Raw genomic sequence first — 26,871 nt, 5'->3', positions numbered from 1 at the left:
TCACTAAATCCTTTTAATTCTAGGGTATAGGAATTGTTATTGTCCCCATTTTACAGGTAAGGAAACTGAGACCCTGGGATGGATGAAACATTTCTATGCTTACAGAGCTAGTGAATCATGGAGCCTGAATTGGAACCCAGCGCTTACTCAAGCCCTCAATTCCAGCTACTCAGCACGTGCAAGCATGAGAAGATGGAGCGAGGGACCCTGAGTTCTGGCAAGATGGAATAGGAAGGGTTGTTGGCTTCATTCTGGAAGTCGTATTATAAGATTAGAAGAGTCAGCTGGCTGAGATGAGTAGAGAAATACCTATGGCTTATGGAACAGCGATCCCATGCCAGGTCCTATGCTAACTACACTTGATTTATGTTGAGAAGCAGAGAACCTTGTGGTTAAGAAGCTGGACACTGGATCCAGTCTCCCTGGATTCATGTTCTGGCCTTGCTACTTGCTAGTTCTGAGACCTTTAGCCGGTTACTTAACCAGTCTTGGCCTCAATTTCCTCATCTGTAAAGTGGGGTTAATGATAATAAATACCTCTTAGGACTGTCAAGAGGATTAAATGAACTAATAGAATAACAGCATCTCTTCTCTTCCTTAGTGCCCTGAAACTGAGTTGTTTCCTTGTAATCAGCATCACCTGCCTTAATTCTGGTGTAGACACTGAAAATTAAGTCCAGATATTTGCAATGGGAAAATATAGGGGAAGTATTCTCCTGTGGCAAGTATAAAGCCCTTGAGAGAGCAGTGAACTTAGTATTTCTGAGGGATAGCACGAAGTCCAGCTGGAGCCAGGCAGATGACTGAGACTCAGGAGTTCAACTCAGCTGCACATGTGCTCATAACAGGCATCAAAACGACCTTGTACTTTTCAAAGCATGATGGACTTTACCTAAGCTTTGACCTCTGGGGAAACTCAAGGCCATGTTTATTTTTGAGGCTCAGTATGCAAGCACAGGTAGAGATGAAGCTTAGAACTCAGGTTGTCTTGAACCAGGGCTCATGTTTAGGGGTCAGAAAACTTGCATTTGATCAAATATTTATGAAACTTCAAAATCACATGCCACCTGTGCCAAACCCTAGGAAGACTTAGCCCTTCAAAATCTTTAAAAGACTAAGGTTCTAGAAAGGAATGAGACCTTAAAACATATCTTTCCAGAACCAAATGGAAAGTATAATGAATAAAGCCCCCAAAGGGCAGTCAAACCAGGGCTGGGGGAGGGAAAGGGTCAAGGAAGGTGATGACACCAAAGTATATGTTTTTGGAGGACCTACTGTGTGCTAGACATGGTGTTTAGTACAAAGCATATAATGGCAAACAAGAAGAGACCAAATGTATTAGTCTGCTTAGGCTGCCATAACAAAATACCACAGCCTGGGTGGCTTAAACGATACAAATTTATTTCTCACAGTTCTGGAGGCTGGATTCAAAATCAAGGTGCCAGCTGAGTTGACTTCTCCTCAATCCTTCCATTGACTTGCAGACAGCTGCCATCTCCCTGTGTCTTCACACGGCCTTGCCTCTGCTCGTGCACACTACTGTTGTCTCTTCCTTTTCTTACAAGGTGCCATAAACTGAATGTTTGTTTACCCCCTCCCTCCCACATTCATATGTGAAACCTAATCCCCAATGTGAGGATATTTGGAGAGGAGGCCTTTGTGATGATTAGATCATAAGGGTAGAGCCCTTATGAACGGGATTAGTGCCCTTATAAAAGAGGGTTCAGAGAGAGCTCCCTTGCCCCTTCCTCCATGTGAAGTTACAGTGAGAAGATCACCAACTGTAAACCAGAAGGTGGGCCCTCACCAGATACCCAATATGCCAGTGCTTTGATCTTGGACTTTCCAGCCTCCAGAACTGTGAGCAATAAATTTTAGAAATGTTTATAATCTATCCAGTCTATGGTGTTCTGTTATAGCAGCCCAAACAGACTAAGACAGAAAGAAGGATAATAGTCCTATTGGTTTAAGTTCTTGCTCTTAGGACCTCATTTAGCTTAATTCCCTCTGTAAAGGTCCTATCTTCAAAATACAGTTACATTGAGGGTTGGAGCTTCAACACATGAATTTGAGGCAGGGACAGAATTCAGTCTATGCCACCAAATATCTATAACTGAGGAATTAAATAGTCTGGTAGGAGAGATGCATATTATTTACATCATGTAAAGGGAGCCGAGGAGAACGGTTGAGATGTCAGATCTGGAATCAAACTGACCGGGTCCTGCTCTGTCTCTTTACCAACCATGTGGACTAGAGCAGGTTTCTTCCACTTTCTGTGCCTTGAGAGAATCAAATGAGCAGATATCCTTGAAATCCTTAGGTCAGCCCCCGACACAGAGTAAGTGCTCATTAAATGTTTGCTATTGTTATTCATTACACGTAAAATTAAAACTTGCTAAAATGTTCTGAAGGAAACCCACAAGATAAAGTAAAATTCTGACTTGGTCAGTGTTTTCAAGAAAGACTTCCTAGGGGAAGTGATGTTTGTTTTCAGATCTGAAGGATGCGTACTCCTAACCAGATGGGGGAAGGAGGAGAGTTTTCCAGGTAGTAGGAAAGTAGGTTCCAGAGCTCTTGGGTGGGAGGAAACTGGCCCAGAAGTCCAGTGTCTCTGAAGTAGAGAGAGTAGAGACAGGAAGCACAGGGGGAGCTGGGGAGAGTGAGGCCCGTGTAGTTGTCAGGGCCTGGTCTTGCAGACCATCCATGCTCAGGAGTGCTGGCATTCTCTTAAGAGCCATGCAAACTCACAGAGGGAAGTGTCTTTTTTTTTTTTTTTAACAGAGACTAATAGTTTGATGAACCTTTATGTACTTATCACCCAGATGAAAGAGCTATCAACATTCTGCTTTTTTTTTTTTTTTTTTGGCCATGTTGCATGGCATGTGGGATCTTAGTTCCATGACCAAGGATAGAACCTGAGCCCCCTGCGGTGGAAGTGCAGAGTCCTAACCACTGGACCACCAGGGAAGTCCATTTCTGCCTTTCTTATTTCATCAATACTCCCTCAGTCTTTTAAATGTTTTTGTCCTTGAACACATCCTACTTAACAATGAAAGCTATTAGGACAAAAATCTCTGGAGAAGAGGAAATACGCAAACCACTTTATTAGGGGGAAAAGGCACACACATGTTTGGTTTTATCTAGAGATAATGTATGGCTTTAAAAAATTATTTACTTGGCTGCATCAGATCTTAGTTGCGGCATGCGGGATCTTTGTTACATCATTTGGCATCTTTCAGTGGGGCACACAAACTTTCTAGTTGTGGTGCTTAGGCTTAGTTTTACTTGGTCCATGGCATGTGGAATTTTAGTTCCCTCCCCAGGGAAGGAACCTACGTCACCTGCATTGCAAGGCAGATTCTTAACTACTGGACCACCAGGGAAGTTCCAATGTATGTTTTTTTTTAAATGACACATTTTAAAAAATACTTTGAAAAATGCTTTAAAAAACTTTAGTACCAATCAATAAACTCAACAATACGGGAATACTTTGTTTTATTATTTTTATTGTGCTTTGCAGATACTGTATTTTTGTTTTTTACAAATTGAACGTTTGCAGTAACCCTATGTTGAACAAGTATTGGTGCCGTTTTTCCAATAGCATTTGTTCATATTTCTGTGTCATATTTTAGATAATTCTTGAAATATGTCAAACTTTTTCACGATTATTATATTTTATGGTGATTTGTGACCAGTTATATTTGATGTTATTATTATAATTGTTTGGGGGCAAAGACAGGGAAGTCTGGCGTGCTGCAGTCCACAGGGTCATAAAGAGTCAGACACAACTTAGTGACTGAACAACAACCATCACTACAAACCAGGCCCATACAAAACAACAAACTTAATAAATGTCATGTGTGGTCTAACTTCTTCACTTATCAGATCACATCAGATCAGATCAGTCGCTCAGTCATGTCTGACTCTTTGCGACCCTGTGAATTGCAGCACCCCAGGCCTCCCTGTCCATCACCAACTCCCAGAGTTCACTCAAACTCATGTCCATCGAGTCGGTGATGCCATCCAGCCATCTCATCCTCTGTTGTCCCCTTCTCCTCCTGCTCCCAATCCCTCCCAGCATCAGAGTCTTTTCCAATGAGTCAACTCTTCGCATGAGGTGGCCAAAGTATTAGAGTTTCAGCTTCAGCATCAGTTCTTCCAATGAACACCCATGATGGATCTCCTTTAGAATGGACTGGTTGGATCTCCTTGCAGTCCCAGGGACTCTCAAGAGTCTTATCCAGCACCACAGTTCAAAAGCATCAATTCTTCAGCACTCAGCTTTCTTCACAGTCCAACTCTCACATCCATACATGACCACTGGAAAGACCATAGCCTTGACTAGACGGACCTTTGTTGGCAAAGTAATGTCTCTGCTTTTCAATATGCTATCTAGGTTGGTCATAACTTTCCTTCCAAGGAGTAAGCATCTTTTAATTTCATGGCTGCAGTCACCATCTGCAGTGATTTTGGAGCCCCCCAAAATAAAGTCTGACACTGTTTCCACTGTTTCCCCATCTATTCCCCATGAAGTGATGGGACCAGATGCCATGATCTTCGTTTTCTGAATGTTGAGCTTTAAGCCAACTTTTTCACTCTCCACTTTCACTTTCATCAGGAGGCTTTTGAGTTCCTCTTCACTTTCTGCCATAAAGGTAGTGTCATCTGCATATCTGAGTTTATCGATATTTCTCCCGGCAATCTTGATTCCAGCTTGTGCTTCTTCCAGCCCAGCGTTTCTCATGATGTACTCTGCATATAAGTTAAATAAGCAGGGTGACAATATACAGCCTTGACGTACTCCTTTTCCTATTTGGAACCAGTCTGTTGTTCCATGTCCAGTTCTGTTGCTTCCTGACCTTAGGGCCTCCTTATTTCCTGAAACACAACAATGCTAAAATTAAGCCAATTGATAATCCCACAATGGCCTGTAAATGTTCAAGTGAAAGAATTACATGAGAATTCCCTGGTGGTCCAGTGTTTAGAATTAGAGCCAGGAGTTCAATCCCTGGCCAGGAAACTAAGATTCCACAAGCCATGCAGTGTAGCCAAAAAAAGAGAAAGCATCGCACACCTGTCATTTTAAATAAAAAACTAGAAATGATTAAGCTTAGTAAGGCAAGTTGAAAGTCAAGATAGGCCAAATGTTAGGCCTCTTGTACCAAAAAGTTAACCATGTTGTCAATGCAAAAGAAAGTTCTGGAAGGAAATTAAAAGTTCTACTCCAGTGAATACATGACTGCTAAGAAAGTAAAATAGCCTGTTTGTTGCTATGGAGAAAGTTTTAGTGGTCTGGATAGAAGATTAAATCAACTACAACATTCTCTTCAGCCAAAGTCTAATCCAGAGCAGTGCCCTAATTCTCTTCAATTTTAGAGAATTATGATGGCTGAGAGAGGTGAGGAAGCTGCAGCAGAAAAGATTAAAAGCTAGCACAGACTGGGGGACTTCCCTCGTGGTCCAGTGGTTAAGACTCAGCAATTCCAAGGCAGACGGTGCAGGTTCCACCCCTGGTTGAGAAAATAAGATCCCACATGGCACACAGTGGGCATCCCAGGTGGCACTAGTGGTAAGGAACCTGCCTGCCAATGCAGGTGATATAAGAGACATGAGTTCCATCCCTGGGTTGGAAAGATCCCCTGGAGGAAGGCATGGCAACCTACTCCAGTATTCTTGCCTGGAGAATCCCCATGGACAGAGGAGCCTGGCAGGCTACAGTCCATTGTGTCACAAAGAATTGGACATGACTAAAGTTAATGAACAACAGACTGGTTCCAAATAGGAAAAGGAGTACGTCAAGGCTGTATATTGTCACCCTGCTTATTTAACTTCTATGCAGAGTACATCATGAGAAACGCTGGACTGGAAGAAACACAAGCTGGAATCAAGATTGCTGGGAGAAATATCAATAAACTCAGATATGCAGATGACACCACCATTATGGCAGAAAGTGAAGAGGAACTAAAAAGCCTCTTGATGAAAATGAGAGTGGAGAATGAAAAAGTTGGCTTAAAGCTCAACATTCAGAAAACGAAGATCATGGCATCTGGTCCCATCACTTCATGGGGAATAGATGCGGAAACAGTGGGTGTCAGCTTTTATATTTTTGGGCTCCAAAATCACTGCAGATGGTGACTGCAGCCATGAAATTAAAAGATGCTTACTCCTTGGAAGGAAAGTTATGACCAACCTAGATAGCATATTGAAAAGCAGAGACATTACTTTGCCAACAAAGGTCCGTCTAGTCAAGGCTATGGTTTTTCCAGTGGTCATGTATGGATGTGAAAGTTGGACTGTGAAGAAGGCTGAGCGCTGAAGAATGGATGCTTTTGAACTGTGGTGTTGGATAAGACTCTTGAGAGTCCCTTGGACTGCAAGGAGATCCAACCAGTCCATTCTGAAGGAGATCAGCCCTGGGATTTCTTCAGAAGGAATGATGCTAAAGCTGAAACTCCAGTACTCTGGCCACCTCATGTGAAGAGTTGACTCATTGGAAAAGACTCTGATGCTGGGAGGGATTGGGGGCAGGAGAAGAGGACTACAGAGGATGAGATGGCTGGATGGCATCACTGACTCGATGGACGTGAGTGAACTCTGGGAGTTGGTGATGGACAGGGAGGCCTGGGGTGCTGCGATTCATGGGGTCACAAAGAGTCGGACACGACTGAGCGACTGAACTGAACTGAACTGAAAGTGAATGAGCACACACTCATACCACGCAGTCGGTCAAAAAATTAAAAACAAAAAAATCTAGCAGAGATTGGTTCATGAGGTTGAAGGAAAGAAGCTGTCTTCATAACAGAAGAGTACAAAGTGAAGAAGCAAGTGCTGATGTAGAAGCTGCAGCAAGTTATCCAGAAGATCTAGCTAAGATAATTAACAAAGGTGGCTATGCTAAACAACAGATTTTCAGTATAGATGAAACAGCCTTCTGTTGGAAGAAGATGCCATCTAGGACTTGCATAGCTACAGAGAAGAAAATGTCTGGCTTCAAAGGACAGGCTGTGTCTCTTGTTGGGGCTAATGCAGCTGGTGATTTTATGTTGAAGCCAGTGCTCATTTGCCATTGTGAAAAGACTAGGTCCCTTAACAATTACACTAAATCTATGCAGCCCGTGCTCTGTAAATGGAACAACAAAGCCTGGATGGCAGCACATCTGTTTACATGGTTTACTGAATATTTTAAGCCCACTGTTGAGACCTCCTCTTTCAGACAAAAAAGATTCCTTTCAAAATATTACTGCTCATTGATAATGCATCTGGTCATCCAAGAGCTCCAGTGGAGATATACACTGAGATTAATGTTGTTTTCTGCCTGCTAATACAACATCCACTCTGCAGCCCAGAAACCAAGTAACATTTTGATTTTCTTAAAATGTATTTAAGAAATACATTTTCTAAGGCTATGCTTCCGTATATATGATTCTTCTGATAGAGATGGGCAAAGTAAATTGAGAACCTTCTGGAAGGGATTCACCATTCTGGATGCCATAAGAACAGTGTGATTTATGGGATGAAATAAAACATCAATATTTAAAAAGTTTGGAAGAAGTTGATTCCAACCCCTTGAGGCGTTCAAGACTTCACTGGAGGAAGTAGCTGCAGATGTGGTGGGAATAGCAGGAGTTCTAGAATTAGAAGTGCAGCCTGAAGATGTGACTGTATTGCAGCAATCTCATGATAACCTTTTCACAGATGAGGAGCTGCTTCTTCTGGATGAATGAAGAAAGTGTTTCTTGAGATGGAATCTGCCTCTGGTGAAGATGTTGCGAAGACTGTTGAAATGACAACGGAAGATTTAGAATGTTACATAAACCTAGTTGATAAAGCATCAGCAGGGTTTGAGAGGACTGACTCCCATTTTGAAAGGGATAAAACGCTATTAAACAGTACTGTATGCTATATAGAAATTGTTCATGAAATGAAGAGCCAATTGATGTAGCAAATTTCATTATATTTTAATTATTTGCCACAGTCACTCCAACCTTCAGCAACTATCACTCTGATCAATCAGCAGCCATTAACATCAAGGCAATATCCACCAGCAAAAAGATTACAATTCACTGAAAGTTCAAGTGATGGTTAGCATGTTTTTTAGCAATAAAGTATTTTTAAATTAAGTTTTATACATAATACTATTGTACACTTAATAGATGACAGTGTAGTGTAAATGTAACTTTTAGAAATACTTGGAAAACAAAATATTCTGGTGACATCCTTTATTATAATATTGACTTTATTGCAGTCATCTGGAACTGAACCTGCAATATTGCTGAAGCATGCTTGTATTTTAGAGGAATGTTTTCAGAAGATTAAAATTGATTGGGGTTTTATCACTCACTTGGCTTGATGATTACTAAGGTAATCATTATAAGTATCTATGATCAAAATAGGGCAATTACCCATAAAATATTTTGATAGTTAAATAAAAAGCATATTATGTGTCTCATGGTGTCCGTTAACCTCATTTCTTCCTGATCAGAAAATTTGCCTTTACTGAGTTAAAGGTTTGGTGCCATGGCATGGAAATGTACTCATCTATTTTGAGTTGAAGAAGGTTAGGAAAGTCTAATAAGGAACAGAACTTGTGTCTTGCAAGCCTCCAACAAGTGTCAGTGATTGCACCTGTTATTTCTAGACCAGTCCTCTGTAAGTCCTGATGGTATCTCAGTTGACATCAGGCAGGGATGTGATCAGTAGATGTAATGCTTGGACTAGCAAGTAGATCTTCTGTGTAATAAAACTTTGCTATAATTGCTTATTAGTTCCATGGTTATTTTTTGGTCCATTCTTTTATATTTTTTACATAGATACTTAATGTCATCTGCACACAAAGACAATTTTATTTCTTCTTTTTCAATCTCTGTACATTTTATTTACTTTTCTTGTCTTAATGCATTAGCTAGGACTTCTGGCAGGATTTTGAGATGAGCGATGAGACGAGACATCCTTGGCAATTTGACCTTAGGTAATCTGACTACTAGGGACCTTCTTTTAATTATGTATCCAACAGTACTGAAGTAGAACTACAAAAAGACCACTTTCTTAACTTTTTAACTTTTATATTTCCTTTCCAATCCAGTGCCCATGGCATCTGAGGAGGCAATCTGAGAAGTATATAAGGGAAACTTGATGTCTTGAATAGATCTCCTGCTTGGGTTTTGAAACATGAATTCAGGCAAAAAAATCATCTCCTTAATCTTCTGTGATATCTGAAATTCAGAAAAAGGCACTTATTTATAGAACAACTCTTTGGTTACTGGAAGAGTGGCCCAAGGCATAGACTACTGTTGGCATTAACCATTTCCCATCTTGCTTCTGTCTGGGAACTGCTGGCTGTTTGAGGAGAACACAGCTGTGAAACACTCTCAACTAAAGGCATTTGACTACTTCTGCCAGGGACTGCTGGCATGTTTTTTTCATCCTGGTACATTTTTAAAATAGCCTCCATAACTCCCCTCCCTTCTGCACACCTCCCACACTAAATCTGGCCTTCGCCATTGACTTGTTTTGAACAATGGGATAATAACACATTTGGCAAAAGCAGAGACTTGAAAACTGAGTACACGTTTTGGGATTTCTCTTTCTGCTCTTGGGAAACCTGCAAATGCTGCCATGTGAATAAGCTTGGGCTGGCCTTCTTTAGACACATGGCCCAGTGAGAGTCCTCATCCCAGCCACTTATACGAACTTCTAGCCTGCCACATATGTGAGGGAGGCCACTCTAGACCAGTCAGCCCCCAGCCACCCCATTAGCTGACAAATTGCATGGGTAAGCCCAGGTGAGAAAAATGGAAGAACTGCCTGGATGACTATTGTTGTTATTCAGTCACTAAGTCATGTCTGACTCTTTGCAACTGCATGGACTGCAGCACACCAGGCTTCCCTGTCCTTCACTATCTCCCAGAGTTTGCTCAAACTCATGTCTGTTGAATCGATGATGCCATCCAACCATCTCATCCTTCTCTTCCTGCCTTCAATCTTTCCCAGCATCAGAGTCTTATCCAATGAGTCAACTCTTTGCATCAGTGGGACAAAGTATTGGAGCTTCAGTTCAGCTTCAGCATCAGTCCTTCCAATAAATATTCAGCGTTGAGCTCAGCCCAAATGGTCCCACAGAATCAGGAGCTAAAAAAATCATTATTTTAAGCCACGGTGTTTTGGTGTAAGTTAACAAAAATTAACTTATATACCCTGGATCAGAGTGGTTTCTAGGCAACCAATATCACTTGCCTTGGCTCTGGGTATAGATCTTGAAAGTTGAAAAATCCCTTCAGTTTCTGCACTTGTCTAATCAACTGTCTGAATATGTTTTTATGAGATGAATTTTAATGCCAGGGATCAAATGCCAGGATCTTTTGATCATTTTTTCCAGCAGGAGTGGAATTGGTTCTTCAAAATGACCATTTTCTCTATTTTGCATCTTTCTACTTCTATTTGCAGACTATCTGAAAAAAATGAAAAATCATGGTTCTATTTCATGTTTTCAATAGGTTTCTTACTTGGGTTAAGTGGTGCATTCCTAGCTGGGTTCAGGAAACGTGGAGAAGAGCCACAGGACCTGCTGGTTGGTCACAGCTCAGCAGTAACAAGAAGGAACCACTGGAATCTGGAGAGAAGCTTCGAACTTCTGCTGTGTCCCTCCAGCACCCTCTACTGATAAGACCTAACCTTGTGCCAAACGATACATTTTAGAATTCTGCAGCATAGCCATGATGTTTTTCAAAACCAAGAAATTAACACTAGTATGGGACCGAGTGACTGGGGAAGAAAAAAAAAAAGACCATTAACTAAACTCCAGACTTTATTTGGACTGCTCTAGTTTTTTCACTAATGTCTTTTTAGGATTCAATCTAGGATGCGAGCTAAGTCACTTCAGTCACGTCTGATTCCTTGCAACTCCATGGACTGTAGCCCATCAGGTTCCTCTGTCTATGGGATTCTCCAGGCAAAAATCCTGGAGTGGGTTTCAATGCCCTCCTTATAGACTGTTCATAGAGAAAAATGCAAATTGCAAAACTGAATTAATGCTAAATACAATGCAATCTAGGATACCACATTTCATTTAGCATTAATTCAGCTTTTCACTTTGCATTTTTCTCAGTGAACAATCTATCTTGGAGATGATTTAATATAGCAAAAATAAATGGAGCTCCCTTTAAACTTAGCCGCATACTATTCTATGTTGTAAAAAAATGAATTGTATCACTAGTTCTCTTCAGTTACTGCGTTTGTTACCCTTGTATGTGGGTTTTTTTTAACACACTTGAGAGTGTATATGCAAGATAGATTCCCAGAGGTGGAATCAGGTGGGTCAAAGGGGTGTGAGTTTTATATTTTAGTGAATAAATCAACTTGTTCTCATGGAAGGAATGTAAGCTTGAGTGCTATATAACATTGGTTTATCCTTTCCATTCTATGATCTCCAGTGGTGAAAGAGAGGTTGGCTCCACGAGACGGAAGGGAGAGGTGAGCTTGGGGAGGAAGAAAGGAGACAAGCCACAAGGGCCCCTCAACGCCAGGCCGAGGAGCTGGACTCTGTGCTGAGGGCACTGGGGAGCCATAGCAGGTTAGAGGTCGGATTCAGCTCTAGACAGATGTGGTCCTGCAGAGGTGCAGTAGGAACAGCCATCAAATGGCTGCCTCTCTCTTGGGTGGTCCTGGGAGCCTCATCCCTTTGCTCCTTTCTCACCCTCAGGAGTGGGCCTCTGAGTGGTAGGGCCGGGGCAGACAAACCCGTCCTGCCAGATGAGGCCTACCTTGGCCAGGTTACACTGCTGCCATTCCGGCTGAGCAGAAATGTGACCCGATGAAGCCAGAAAAAGGAGTGGCTGATGTGGGGCAGAGGTGGAGGTCCACCTACCCATGGCCCAGAGGCCAGCTTGACTCCAAACCCCAGCGTCTGACAAAGCCTGACCTTGTCTTAACTGTTCAGATAAAGTTTGACAATGTTTAGCAAAATAATTCTTTTCGCAATACACATCTCATGTCCAACAGTGAAGTTTTTATTAATATTTCTATTTTCTTCTTTAAAAAAATCTATCAATCATTATCTATTCAGCCATCCAGCCGAATGATGAATGATGAATATCATTCATCTATTTTATTTATACAGGTTACTACCAGAAATGAGAGAAACGAGAACAGCTTGTTTGCAGTTGTCTGCAGTGGGGGTTAGGGGCGGGAAGGGGCTGGTGTCTGGTTTTCCCAGTTCTGGTCTTCCTGGGACTGCCTAGTGGTGAGCTTCCTTTAAGTTTCCTTTGCCAGTCACTTATTTGGATCTTACTGGAAACAGAAAGGCCTATAGAGGGACCCCCTCCCCCATTGCTTCTACTTCACCAACTGCCTATCAGAAATTGGTTCACATCACATTTAAGCAGGCAAATTTAAGTGCCACTGTTAAATTGCAATGGCCAATGTGAGACCGATGTCCAGCAGGAGTATTTGTCTTCTGGAAGCTGTGGTTGTGTGATTGGAGCTAGCACTGAGTAGGAGTGTTAAGAAAATTCAGCTGAATAAATCTGAAGATCTAACTGGCTTAATGCAACGGGTCATGATTTAGACAGCATCCCATCTAGCAAGTAGAAAGGAACTCTTTTAATAGTTATTTTTATGGAGGACAAAACCAAGAGTTTTCATACGAATTTTTGGAAAATACCAAAATGCCCAAGAAATGAAACAAAGCCCCCCTTCAAGTGTCTCCTCTTCCTTGATAACCAAGGTTAAACTTTAGGATTTTACCAAGGTTTTTTTACAGTGTTTTACAGTTTTAAGGCAAACAACACACATATTTATCTTTTTATCAGCCTTACCCAGCAGTTTATTTCTGTATTTGATTCTGATTATACAGGATTGAGAAAATTCCTGATCCATAATAAAGAGGTCTATGGATTCCTGAGCTCTTAGAATATAATGAACCCTATGCCATGAAGTAGGGGCTGCAGGAACCCCATTTTTCTTTGTACTTTTCTTTTTTTGGCCATACCCTGCCACATGCACTATCTTAGTTCCCCGACCAGGTGTCAAACCCACGCCCCCTAGTGGAAGTGTGGAGTCCCAACCACTGGACCACCAGGGAAGTTCCAAGAACCCAATTTTAGAGAGGTGGGTACATGGAGGCTCAGGGCTTCCCTGGTGGCTCGGTAGTAAAGGATCTGCCTTCAATGCAGGAGACCCAGGTTTGATCCCTGGATCAGGGCAGATCCCCTGGAGAAGGAAATGGCAACCCACTCCAGTATTTTTTGCCTGGGAAATCCCACAAAGGAGCCTGGTTGGCTCTAGTCCATGGGGTTGCAAAGAGTCGGACACGACTTAGCGACTAAATGGCAACAGGGAGGCTCAGAGTGTGGTGGTGGAGGGTGAGAACTCAGTACTGCCTCTTTTCCTTTCCCAGAGAATCTGAGTCACTGACTAGGTCACTGTGAACTTCCACCTGAGAATACATCTGATTTTAAAAGTAGATTGTGACAAATACCCTCTTTTCCTTGACATGTTTACAACGTGGTCAAATATGTGCTCAAGGATGGAGGAGAAGTTTCATTCCTGGGCCTGCAGAAAAGCCTGTTAAGCCAGTTAATCTGGAGGTATGCTTATGTGTTAAAATACGGTACATATAACATCTACATCTACCTGGTGTTTAAAAAAAATTCTGTCTCGAAAAGCAAAGTTGTACATTGCTGAGTATTTCAGAAATCCCTTTATTAGATTTTGTTTTTGGAAAGTAACACATTATCTTTACAAAGCATTTTTTCCCAAACATCATAAAGATATATATGGTATGGAAATTCCTCCTCCTCTTGGCCCTCCATCCCAACTGTTTTTCAAAAAAAACTTTATGAGAAATATGTATATATCATTTTTATAAAAAAGAAATCACTTATGTATGTGGTTCTGCTCCTTGCCTTGTTTACTTACAGCAGAGTATGATGATCTGTGACATATCTGTATTCTAGAAAACACAGTCACAGTTTCAAAAAAAGAAGTGAATTCACATAAGCTGACATGAAAAGATGACCAAAATATATACTTAAGTGAAGGAAACAAGTTGTAATACATATTTCGAGCATGTTTCTATTTTTTTATATTTACTTATTTATTCTTGGTGGCATCAGGTCTTACCTGCAGCACGTGGTATCTTTCATAGTGATGGGCAGGCTTCTCTCTAACTGTGGTATGGGCTTAGTTGCTCTGTGGCATGTGGGATCCTCATTCCCTGACCAGGGATTGAACCCACATCCCCTGCATTGGAAGGCAGATTCTTGACCACTGGACCATTAAGGAATCTAATCCAAAGCATGATTCTATCAAACATGTGTATATATGTGCTTATATAAGCATATATCAATACATTGATAAAAATGTTTGAAAAGCCAAAGAGGACATTGATCATGTATTAATAGCATTACCTACAGGGTTGGAGAAGATCTGGAGGGATGTTTACTGGGGAATGGAACATGGGACACTTCCCATTTGTAAATTTTTATAATTTTTTAAATGGAAGCATTATAAATTATTTTTGCTTTCTAAAAAGTATTTCCCATATTCCTTTAAACATTATTTTAAAACCTTGATCTCTTTCTTTAAAAAGAAAAGACCTACCCTGCATAGAGATCTACAGGAATAAAAACACTGTACGTGCTTTGCCAGTATTTCTACTTGCATTCCTTGGAGATTTTTTTCATGTTAAAACATTATTCTTTAGTATTGTTTGTGGTACTCTAGAGTACAGACATAACATAGCTAATTTAACCAGTCCACCACTGATGTTCATTTGTTACATAATGAACACCCTTATATATGCTTTCCAATTATTTATACCATTATGACATCTTTTTATATCAGCTCACATAGATTTACCTTCTTTATGACAGCCACGGAGAATCCCAGTCAAGGATATAACATGAGTTGTACAACCCACCCTCTGCTGATGGATGTTCTGTTGTTTCCAATTTTTCACTGTAATAGATTTGACCATTAAAGTATGTTTTCAAAAGCTGACATCTGATTCCAGCATTTGCAGGCCATTTGCAGACCAGTGGAGGAAATGAGGACCCTGACAAACCTCACTTAATGGGTAAGGACGAGTTCTCCCCATACGGCCTAACCACTGTCAAGTGGCCAGAGCATGGGCCTGCTTCAGACAGAACAAAAGAACAATGATGAGATTCTTAAACTGTTTGCTCTCATGCACCCCTTAGAGAACTTACTGGAAGCTTTAGTCCCTAGTAGGAGGATGTCTGGGGCTTCCCAGGTGGCTCAGTGGTAAAGAATATTCCTGCCAATGCAGGAGACACAGGTTCAATCTCTGTATCAGGGAAGATCCCCTGGAGATGGAAATGGCAACCCACTCAAGTATTCTTGCCTGGGAAATTCCACGGACAGAGGAGCCTGCTGGGCTACAGTCCATGGGGTTGCCAAGAGTTGGACAGGACTTGGCGACCAGATAACGACAATAAAGGAGGATGTCTGTCACCTGTACTGGCCCAGCAGCCCTGCACTTTGATTTTCTTTTGATAACCAGTCCCCTTCCTAACACCACCCCCTGGATGCATCTTTAACAGGAATGTTAATCCACATTGGTTTCCCTTCCCAGACTGAAGAGTGGGGCTAAAACCTAAGCCAAAACAGTGAGATTTAATTCCTGACCTTGGTGAAAGCTTTTGGGAAAGAGGCCTTTTCTCACTGCCGTGTTGCTTAGCTATAAGGATGCCAGTCTGGTGTTACCAGAGAAATCCTGCCAGAGAATGAAGCAGGTTTCCTGGAAACCTAGATTGAGCCCCTGGATCCAGACATGCCTGAAGCCAGCACTACCGACTTGGTTACATGAGCCTGTACATTCCATTTTATGTTTCAGTCAGTGCTGGTTGGGTTTCTGCTACTTCCTCTGGGATAGTTCTTATTCATTTACCTTGGCCTTAGAAGAAAACAAACGAACTCATTCAAGTAGTATTTATTGAATATCCATGCTCAGCCCCATGCCAGGAGATGCAGGGGATGTTAAAGTGACCATAACAGAACTTGTCCCTCTCCTCATGGCAATCCCAGTTCTAACAGAATTTAAACAGACAATCACAAACTATTCAGTGATGATGATGACATCCACCATGGAGGAGGAGCTCTGGGAACTATAAGAAAGGCATCTGTGAATGGGGTGGTGAGATCAGGAAAGGGCCCCCCGAGGACAGGACTTGAAGTTGACCCTGAAAGATGGGCCAAGAATCAGTCTAGTGAAAGGAGGTTAAGGACTAACGGTCTGTACACACATGCTACACACCCCTTAGAGAATTTGCTGGAAGCTTAGTCCTTAGTAGGAGGATGTCCAGGGGTTTTAGGGCACCCCAACTCTCAGCAGGGCTCAGAAACCTGGTAAAACATCTTTGGAGTGGAGGGAGGGCTGGGCCAGGGAGGTGGGACAGGGAGAGGCGAGTCGGCCATCTCAGCCAGAGGAAGCCAGGGAAGGAGGAGGAGGAAGCCAGGTGTGCACGTGGCCTTCACTTCTCATTCTCACAACGTGGTGTAGAAATACATGGCTATCAGCATCACGGGGAGCTGAAGAGGAGGCGTCAGGTGAGGGACACTCCAGCCTCACACCCCCATCCCACCCAGCTCAAAGGCTCCGCCTCTCACCGTCCACATCAGGATGGCAAACCCAAACCACGAGATGCCCCACGTGTAGCTGTCGATGGCGTGGCCAATATGTTCAAAGCAGCCCTGGGCAAGGGGAAAGTGGGAGTGTGAGATAATGCCCAGGGAGGCTGGCTGCTGAAAGCAAGAGTCACTGGGCACCCTTGGGAGAGTCACTTCCTGCTTCCAGTCTTGCTTTTCTTTCCTGTGCGATCACCAAGGGTGGGGGTTTCTCACCCTGGGGATCACAGCAGTGTCTCCCTCCCAGGGTGATTTCGGGGAGTCAGGGCTGTGACGATAACCCAGACTGCACAGGCAGGTGCTGCCTCCGATGGTGCAGTCTGAGGGCGATTCTGTCTGGAGCCGGTTTTCCATGCTGCCCCCAAGTTCCAAAGGTTTGAAATTTAACTTTAGGATCAGACCAGTTCTAATAGCTTCTCGTTTAGAGGTGAGGCTGAGCAGGGCCAGAGCCCCACACCACTTGCCTTCATGTAGATCCCCTGCTCCATCTGCCTTAAAGGTTCAGGATGTGTGCCCTGGAGTCAGCAGGACAGAGCTGAGGGCCAGCTCTGTTGTTTGTTGGCTATGGGGCCTAGCTACGATTCTGACCCTCTGAGCCTCAGTTTTCCCATCAGGGAAATAGCAATATTGACAGCACTACCGTCCAAAAAGTAGCTGTGATGATTCTGTGAGATGAGGCGTGTAAGTGCTCTGCACAGAGCCAAGGCTCAAGGAACAGCTATCTGACTCTAGAGGGGTGATGGCTTGCATCAGGCTCCTCTCTCCATGATACTTGATCTAAGACATGGCGCTGAAGGGCGCCCCTAGCCCACTGGGACTGGTTCCCCTCCTCTGGCTTCTCTCTTTGCCTCTGAACTCCCCTTGCAGGAGTTAAAGCACCTGGTTGGGGCCTCACTGCCTGAAATCACATCCCAGCTCCATCCCTCACTAGCAAGATTCATCATCTGTAAAATGAAAACATTACAACCTTACCTCATTAGGCTGCCGTGAGAAGGAAATAAGTAAAAAAGGAAAATGTAAAGCACCTAGAAGGATGCCTGCTACAAAGTAAAGGCTCAAGAAATGTTAGTGGTTATTGGTGGTGTGCTGCCGGTATTGTTCTTGTTGCTCTGATCCCCAGACAACCTGAGAAAAGTTTCAGGTGTCGCCAGGTCTGGATCAGACCAAACCTGCGGTATGCATCCCGCTGACCTGCACAGGGAGGTGGCGGGTCAGTGGGGGAGGTGGAGGGCGGACAGATGGAAGATTGGAAAAGTCAGATGGGGGTTGGGGAGGAGATGACAGACAGTGGGAGGGAGAAAGAGACAGAAGAACCAGAGAGGGCCAGACAGACGGAAAGACACAGCAGGAGGAGACACACCTTGGTGAACAGGTAGTCCAGGTGGCCCAGGCGGCAGCCTTCTTCATTGACTGGGATGAAGTTGCCGGTCCGTCGACAGCATAGCGGGGGCCAGGGGAACACCACCTCTGGGGTGGTGGCCCGGAAGGCAGACGTGAAGTTCACCCAGTCCATGGGGCCTGACGTGCCACAGCACTCTTGCTGGAGGGAGAGGCTGGGGTCAGGCGGGCTCCAACTCAGACGCTCCCCTGCGTCTCACAGCGAGGAAGGCCGAGGTGGGCCTGCACTCCACTGTCTGTGTGTGAGCAAGGAGCAGGCAATACTTGTCCCAGCACCCTGAGGCTGATGGGGGATTTGGATCAAACCCACATTCATGGTTTATTTTTTAAATTTTTTGAAAAAAAAAATTCATTGGAAAAAAAAAATTTTTTTTTTAAATTACCCATCAACACAAAGAGTTAAACGACACCAAAGGGCCGATTTCTGGCTTCTCCTGGCCCTTGTGGGTGTTTAATTTGTGGCTTCCAAATGATGAAAACATAGGCCCCTTCAAACGTGGGCTCCAGTCCTGGCTAGGTTAAAGCAAATGGGGACCTCGGTTTCTGAGGGGTCCTCAACATTCTCCCTTTGTGCTCCTATATCACACTGAGTTTAATTAACGTGTGTTTTTTAGAACCTGGCAGCCCGGGTTTGAGTCCGTCTGGTTCTGTGACCGACCAGCCATGTGACCTCCTGCCTCCCTTTCCTCATCGCTAAGAGCTGATCTCTGTTATGGGGTGGCTGTGAGGATTAAAGAAGCTTGAAAGTGCTTTTGAACAGTGCTAAACAAAAGATTCTCCAGGCAAGAACACTGGAGTGGGTTGCCATTTTCTTCTCCAATGCATGAAAGTGAAAAGTAAAAGTGAAGTTGCTCAGTCGTGTCTGACTCTTTGCGACCCCATGGACTGCAGCCTACCAGGCTCCTCCATCCATGGGATTTTCCAGGCAAGAGTACTGGAGTGGGGTGCCATTGCCTTCTCCAAAACAAAAGGTAGTGCTGGTTGATGTTTGCTGTTATTATTATGACTATTGTTATTATTAAGATGGTGCATGCGATGGTTCAGAGCAGTGGGTCTGGATCTAGGCTGCCAGGTTTGAGCCCCAACTCTGTCCCTTACCAAACATATGGGCAAGTGCTGTTCTCTCTTTTGAGGTTTTTCATCTGGAAAATGGCAACGACCAGAGTTCCTCCCTCCTAAGAACCACTTGAGTAAATATCATCCACCATTGGGCATCATGGGAGCCCTAACTACCTCTGTGGTCAGAGCCCAAGATCCGCCCCCAACCCCCCAACACTGCAGACCCTTGCCCACCTCAATCATGATGCGATCCCAGAGGCGGGTCAGTTCCCGGCCCTGGTTCGAGTCTGCACTATAGAAGGTCAGCATCTGCTTGGTGATCAGGGACGGGTTGGACACCATCTGCAGAGGGCCAGGAAGAACAGGGTCCAGCCAGGCTGGGTGGGGAGAGAGCTCGACCTCCACTTCTACCAGAGACCCTCACCGAACTCCCCCCACCAGAAGTCACGTCCCTCCCCTGGCCTTCGTCGGACTCACATAGTCTCGGTGGGTGTAGGACGTGATGCAGGAGGCGCACTCAAAGATGTAGATGATGAGCATGAGTATCAGGTACTGCGGAGAGACGGAGGGAGGGATGGAGGGCCAGTGCCATCAGGGCAAAGCCTGTGAGGTCACACGCCTCACGGGATGGGTCCATGGATAGAAATGCAATGTTTTGTTTTTTTTGGCTGAGCCCTGCAGCTTGCAGGATGTTAGTTCCCTGACCAGGGATCGAACCAGGGGCCAGCAGTGAGGGCACCACGTCCTAACCACTGGACTGCCAGGGAATTCTCAGAAATGCAATTGTTTACAAAAGTATAAGACAACGTGAATGGAGGTCTTCCCTGGTGGCTCAGACGGTAAAGAAAATGCCTGTGATGGGGGAGACCTGGGTTCGATCCCTGGGCTGGGAAGATCCCCTGGAGAAGGGCATGGTAACCCGCTTCAGTATTCTCGCCTGGAGAATCCCCATGGACAGAGGACCCTGGGGGGGCTACAGTCCATGGGGGCCCAGAGTTTGACATGACTGAGTGACTAAGCATGCACAATATGAATGGAAACATCTACATGGTGGATACATAGGTACTGTCTGTGCAAATCTTTCACCCTTTCTGTATGTTTGAAAATTTGTTATAATAAAATGTTAGGAGGAAATGAAATTTAAAAATTTGTAAGGTATTCCCTGAAGTTAACTATTAGCTTGGATGCAGTCAAATGAATGTCTACTATAGAAAAGAAAAATATAAAGACATTCCTGAGATAACCAGGGACATCTGAACACAGACTAGGTATTGGAAGATAGATAGGAAGGGAGTGGGGTAAATTTACAGGGTGTGCCCACGGTATAGTGGTTGTGCCAAAAAAAACTCCCCCCCCCCCAAAAAAAAACCCCTTTGGTGTTTAATGAAAATTATTTCTCTGACCCTCAGCTGTCCCCTCCCCTTACCCTTAAAGTAACAGAGGGTGGGGTGTGGACCTGCCAACCTCACTGCCCAGACGAGATGCTGTGGCCCAGCACACCTGGCTGCTTTAAAACCGTGTCCTTATCGCTCAGAGAAATGTGCACTCAAGTATTTACAGGGAAGTGACTTGGTGTCTGGAATGCACTTCAAAATACCCCAGGAAAGAAAAATGTGGGCAGGCAGAGGGTGGGGTAGGGGGCATGACGTGTGGGTGATATTGTTGAAACCAGGTGATAGGTCACAAGGTTCATAGTGCCATTCACTCTAGTCTGTTTGAAATTTCTCATAATAATTAAAGAAAAATTCTGTGTCTCAATTAATGACAAACTCACAGGGGAGACAGACACAGACTTTTTTTCTTTTACTAGTTGGGTGGACTTTTAGGACTGGAAAATTGTTGTGCCAGAGACCTAAATGCAGGAAAGAAAAGAATAAAAGGAAAGGCCCGGAAAAGAGTGTTTTCCATGGCTCCATCTTACACATAGTGAAGCCAAAGTCCTGACCAGGCCCACCTCCCCTCTCTCCCCTCATCACCATGCCCATCCCCCAGTGTTCTCCTCTCCTGTCCGCCCTCAGTTCCTCTCACTACCTCCCCACAACTGGCTCCAGCCCCCACACACGTGGTTCACAGCCCCCTTCACTGCACACCCCCCACCAACCTCGCCTCTGCTTCACTTTACCTGCAAGTTCTCCACTCTCCCTTCCGCAGCTCCAGCTCCTCCTTCCCTGGTCACTGCCTCCCCATTACAGTATCCGGCCCCATAGCCAGGGCTTTTGTGGTTTGCTCACTAAATCACCCAGGGCCTAGCACAGGGCTTGGCACATGGTTCTTGCTCAGTACACACTTGTGGATTAGGTAAGTAGCTGCTCCTGGGAGTCCAAGAAGCCCTCAGATGGGGAGGAAGCCCCATGTTGGCTCTGGGTCAGTAGGGCCAAGATTGGAAGTCCTGCTTTCCCTATCATCTGGTCTGTGGGCCTCTTTGAACCTCAGTTTCTTCATCTGGTAAATGGGCAGAGAAGCACTCACTTCTCGGCCGCTGGTTGGCTTGAAGGCGTTCACTTTCTAAACTGCTTAGCCTCATGTCAGGTACATGGGAGGTACTTGGGGGAATGTGGGTTATCGCTGTGGGCGGAGACTAAGAGCCTAGGCTCAAGCACTGACAGACTCAGGTTTAAATCCTGGCTCCGCCACTCACTTGCCGTGCCGCCCCAGAGAAGTGGATTCACTTCTCTGAGCCTCAGTAGCAGCTCTGTCAAATGGGCTCATGAGGATGAAGATGGAGATGATTATGGTACCTCATGACGGACGGTGAAGCACAAATGAACTCATCTGTGTAGAACACGGAGCACTCTTGAAATGGTAGCTGTGCTATTCTTATTGTCATTGCTATCAACAGAGCTCACAGGTGCAGACCCTGGAGACCAACTCGCTGAGGTTCCAGTCCCAGTCCTGCTGCTCAAGAGCCATCTTCCTGTGCAGCGCCTTCTTTCTTGCCTCCCGTGGGCCCTAGTTTTCCCAGTAAGACGAGAGTCACAGCTGAGCCTAGGTTATCCGCTTATGGACAGAGGAGATGACGTGATTGCCAGGAGGCCCCAGTGCCATGCCACGGGGAGGGCACACTAGGGGCTTCTGTGCAGTTGGTATTATGACTGTGAGGATGACCTCTATGGCCAGCCATGCCCATCCCTTCCTCCCGGGGCCTCACCGTGAGGATCATGGAGCGGCGGCGGCAGAGTGCTGCGCCCACACCAAAGCTGGCCACCACGAAGAAGGAGAAGCCACAGAAGATGGCGATCCAGGCGCCGGCGAAGACGTCATCCTTGCCCGAGACGCCCATCAGCGGGTACATGCGGTACTGGTCGGCGGTCACCCATACCGTTTCAGCAAACAGGGCCAGGCCTGACAGCTGGACAGAACGGCCGGTCAGCAGGGGCTGGGCAGGCGCAGTTGGCTCACCCGCGTGAGTCTCTGTGAGCAAGCGCCTTCCCCACTCTGAGCCTCTGCTGCCCTCTTGGAAAGTAGTAAGAGTGACAAAGAAGTCCCCTTCCACGAGCAGGGATGAAGCTGGGCAGGGGACCGAGAAGGGAGGGAGGGCCCAGCCAGGCCCCTGAACCCCACCTCCACCCCAGCTGCTGAAGACTTCAAGGATACGAGGAGACACTACGAGCTAAGCCTGGAGCTCATGACTGGCCTCAAGGAGATGCTGGGTCTCCTGGAGAGAGTTGCTAGTCCCTGAGGAGAGGGGCCTGGCTGTGGCCAGAACAAATGACAAAGGCATCTTCCCTTCGGTCCAGCCGTTCCACTCACAGGAATTGATCCTCCGGATATACCTGCCCATGCAGGAAAATCACACACCCACCAGGTTATTCCCTGCTGCACTGTAGGGAATAAAGGAGCCAGGGTGCCACACAATGGAGGGCTCTGCAGTTGTGGGAAGGGGTGGGGAGGCTGGAGGAGGCCTGGTGTGGAGGGGCCTACACACAATGGGAGCAGGAGGATGGGGGAGGCACAGGCCAGGATGCGGAATGAGCAAGAAAAGGGAGAAAACAGGTACTAGTTCCTATCTGCTTGTATCTGCTTCAAGAAATATTGGAGAAAATAAAAATCTGGTTACCTCTTGGGATGGGGAATCAGGCAAGAGGAAGACTGCCCGGTGGTACCTTTGCCAACAATCAGACCAAGGTTCAGAGTATTTACTGTGTGCACTGGTCCCCAAAACTGCTTCCCATGTGATAATCATCATCGTCACCAGCTGTCCTGTACTATCGTTGTGATGGCCCGTACTGATAGCAACATGTGTGCCAGGCTCTGGCCTAAGCACAGGTCCAGTAACTCACTTGATCCTCTCAGCATTCCTATTTTATCTCCATCTTACAGATGAGAACACTGAGGCCTGGAGAGATTATATCACTGGCCCCAGGTCCCAGAGTAGAAGGTGATAAAGCTGAGGTTTGAACCCAGGCTGTCCGGCTCCACGTGCAGGTATTAGATAACTTAAAGACATTGCCATTACTCATTGCTATGGGCCTCCTGTGCACCCAGCAGGCGCTTTATGTCCATAATCATGTTAATGATGACAGCTGGCACTTGTCAAGCACTTTTTCTGATCTGAGGACCATTAATCTGAGGATTAATCCACTCGACAGTGCCCACAGTGAAGACATAATCTATAGATGGGGAAGTAGGCACAGAGAAGTCAAGTTGTTTGCTCAAGTTCACACAGCTGGGGAGAGGCAGAGCTGGGATCCAAATTAGGACCGTTCAGACTTGAGAAGCCAGGCGACGCGGGCCATTAAGTGGGTCCTGGGCTCTCAGCCGCCCCACGCCCAGGCTCAGGACGATTCCCTCCTCCTCACCTGCCCCCTGGGCTCCCAGTGAATGTCTCACCAGAATAATGATGTTGCCCACGACCAGCAGACCCACCACAACTGGAGACCCCTTCTCTGTCGTTGCTGCTGCTGCAGAAGCCATAGTCCTGCCTGGGACACATGAGACTGGGTAGAGGCTGGGAGAGGAGGGTGGGCCTTGCTGGACACGACCCACTGCCCCCATTCCACACCCCAGCTGCCAGGTTCTGCTCCCACCTCGCTGCTGGGCCCAGGCTGGTCTCCAGTGTGCCCACAACCCTGGCAGTGGGCCATTTTACAGAAGAGGAGGGACTTCCTTGGCAACCCAGTGGTTAGGATTCTGTGCCCCCACTACAGCGGATGTGGGTTCAATCCCTGGTTGGGGATCTAAGATTCTGCAAGCCATGGAGCGTGCCCCACCCTCCCCCCCCAAAAGAAACCAAGGCTGGGATGGGGCAGTCACTGATCAGAGCTCAGGGCTGGCCTCCGCAGCTCCCCCTACGCATCCAGACCCCCAGGGCCCCCTCCTCACCTTCTCTGCCTGTAGCCTCTCTGGCCAGCCCCTCCCACAGTGGCTCCCTATATACGCCCAGGCCCCTCCTTAGGCCAGTTTCCTGGAGGGGGGAGGGTGTCTGGAGGAGGGGACAAGAGGTCAAGCGAGCAGACCAGTATGGGAGAACAGCTTTATGACCCCCCTCCCCCACCCCACCCCCTGCCAGTGATTTATAGACCTGAAATTCCAGATTATGCTGGCCACATGGGCAGGGTGACATGCGGTGGCCTCTGGTTCTCAGTCCCTTGTGGGGGTGGGGATGGGGACAGGGTAGGGAAGGCGAGTGATACCACCCGACTTCTCTCAGCAGGACTAGAGCCTCCCTGGGAGGGGGAGAGATTCAAATGAAATCCACACGCGAGTCCGGAATCCCAGAACTGCCTCCGCGGCTGGTTGGCTCCACCTCTCCAGGGCAGTGACCCCGGCCTGCCAGGGCCGCTGGACGAGGCCGGGAGGAGGGAGGAGACGAGGCAAGTGGAAGGGATGCTCCCCTCTGGGACCGAGGGAGAGTTTGGAAGATGTGTGTGTGTGACGGGATTTTGAGACGAGTGTTCAACGAGCAGGCGGGGAGAGGAGTGTGCAAGAAAAAGGGAAGGCATACTGAATGGACTTCGTCGGAGCACCCCCCACCCCCCGCCCCCGCGCCCCATCACCACACACTCGCGCTGACAAAGCAAGGTCACAGCGAGGAAGAGCCATGGTTGGAAATGTCTTCAGTCTGCGGAATCAAAGACCTAGGTTCTGAACCCAGTTTCGCCTACTCCGTGCCGCGCGACCTGGCGTGTGCATTTGCCCATCTGCAAAATGGGTATCACCATATCGCTTTCCTGGGCGGCGGTGGGAACTGAGGGCTGGGATGTCTGCAAAGGAAGTCTTCCCGCCAGGTGTGCAGCGGTCGAAGGCGCCTCACCAGCTGCGTTCCAGAGAGGCCCGCGGTCCCTCCGATGGCGCCCCCCAGTGGCACACAGGCCCATTCCGCAGGCGAAAATGGTGGCCTGGACTCTGTCCTCCAGAACTTCTCAACCCCGAGAGCTGGCGCGTTTGCTGGATTTTCTCTCTGGGTTTTGGCTCCCCGAGTGTGTGCGAAATGGGCACACAAACGCTACTTAAAATTCCATCGTCAAGATACTGGCTTGGTGGGACTGCCCTGGTGGTTAAGAATCCACGGCTTCCAATGCACGGGGTTCAGCTTGCATCTCGGGGTGGCGCTAGTGGTAAAGAATCCTCCTGCCAATGCAGGAGATGTAGGAACTGCTGGTTCAATTCCTGCGTCAGGAAGACCCCGCAGGAGATCATGGCAACCTATTCCAGTATTCTTGCCTGGAAAATGCATGCCATGGACAGAGGAACCTGGCGGCCTACAGTCCATGGGGTCGCAAAGTCGGAAAGGACTAAAGAGACTTAGCACGCGTGCACGTGGAACCAAGATCCCACAAGCGCTGCGGCTGGGAAAAAAAAAAAGATACTAGCTTAGTATAAGACACAAGAGATGTTTTCCAGCCAAAATGGATAACGTGATTTTTAGTCAATCCACTTCACATTTAAAATAGTTTTTCTCTGATGACTTACATCTATATTAGGGACTAAGGAGAACATCAAAATAATATTTATGTATATAACCTGTCAAATACATTTTATAAGTTTTAGCTAAAATAACTTGCAAAATAACAGGGCCATGCTGATAATATGTTATTTTCAAATAGTTCATAACTGTAATTGGATGTTATATAAAGTCTAATAAAAGCAAAAAGTTGTTGTCAGTGGGGGCATTAACATGTTATTTGTCATAAAAGGGATCTATTTTCTGAAACAAGAACCCAGTGTGTTTTGATGTCAAGGTTGAATTTTCACTATTCTTTCTGATTATTATATAAGCTAGTCTTCAAAGCAAGAAGATCTGAAGTGCTAATTACTCGGATGTTCAGAATGCTGATAAAAACCACAGCGCCAAGATCTTCTTAAGATGACATACACCTACACACGATCCAGCCATTTGTCCGTGGGAATTTCGCCACTTCCATCTACTGGATGCTGTGAATGTATTCCACATTGGAAACCACCCAAATGCCCCTTAACAGGAGGCTGGATAAGTCCATGATGGTACATGCATATACCAGATACTATTCAACAAGACGGAATGAATTATGGATACATCCCACCACAGGGATAAATCTCAAAAGCATTACTCTAAATGAAAAAAGCCACACTTGAAAGACTACCACTATATGATTCTAGATAGGAAGTTCTAGAACAGGCAAAAGCAATAGAGTGATAAAAGTCAGGGAGTGGTTACCCATGGGATGTGACTGTAGGGGACAGGAAAGGGACTTCTCTTTCTGAATCTGGATACCAGTTATGCAAGTGTGTTCAGACTGAAAATTCATCAAGCAGTACCCTCATGATAAGTGCACTTTTCTGTTTTTATTT

The 26,871-nt window shown here is 45.8% G+C and overlaps 1 protein-coding gene across 1 annotated transcript; it reads right to left on the bottom strand.

The window, feature by feature from the left end:
- Positions 1-15,713: 15,713 nt before the first annotated feature.
- On the bottom strand, positions 15,714-24,304 carry UPK1A (uroplakin 1A). Its single transcript, XM_019979198.2, has 7 exons — positions 23,932-24,304; positions 22,250-22,450; positions 19,579-19,653; positions 19,336-19,443; positions 18,005-18,184; positions 16,627-16,710; positions 15,714-16,548 (listed from the first exon to the last, which is right to left on the bottom strand). The coding sequence occupies exons 1-7, from the start codon at positions 24,094-24,096 to the stop codon at positions 16,504-16,506; spliced, it is 858 nt and encodes a 285-aa protein (XP_019834757.1). The 5' UTR covers positions 24,097-24,304; the 3' UTR covers positions 15,714-16,503.
- Between the last annotated feature and the right edge of the window lie 2,567 nt (positions 24,305-26,871).

The sequence above is a fragment of the Bos indicus genome, chromosome 18, assembly GCF_029378745.1.
Source record: "Bos indicus isolate NIAB-ARS_2022 breed Sahiwal x Tharparkar chromosome 18, NIAB-ARS_B.indTharparkar_mat_pri_1.0, whole genome shotgun sequence".
In the NCBI taxonomy this organism is placed as follows: Eukaryota; Metazoa; Chordata; class Mammalia; order Artiodactyla; family Bovidae; genus Bos; species Bos indicus.
The sequence above is the reverse complement of the archived record's forward strand: the minus strand, read 5'-3'. Positions and strand labels throughout refer to the sequence as shown.

Coding starts and splice junctions, on each gene's coding strand:
- UPK1A (XM_019979198.2), bottom strand. CDS start 24,096: ATGGGGGCAGTGGGTCGTGTCCAGCAAGGCCCACCCTCCTCTCCCAGC. Junction 19,654..22,249: donor GCCGCTCCATGATCCTCACG/GTGAGGCCCCGG, acceptor GTCTCTCCGCAG/TACCTGATACTCATGCTCAT. Junction 16,711..18,004: donor TGGACTACCTGTTCACCAAG/GTGTGTCTCCTC, acceptor CCCCTTGCCCAG/GGCTGCTTTGAACATATTGG.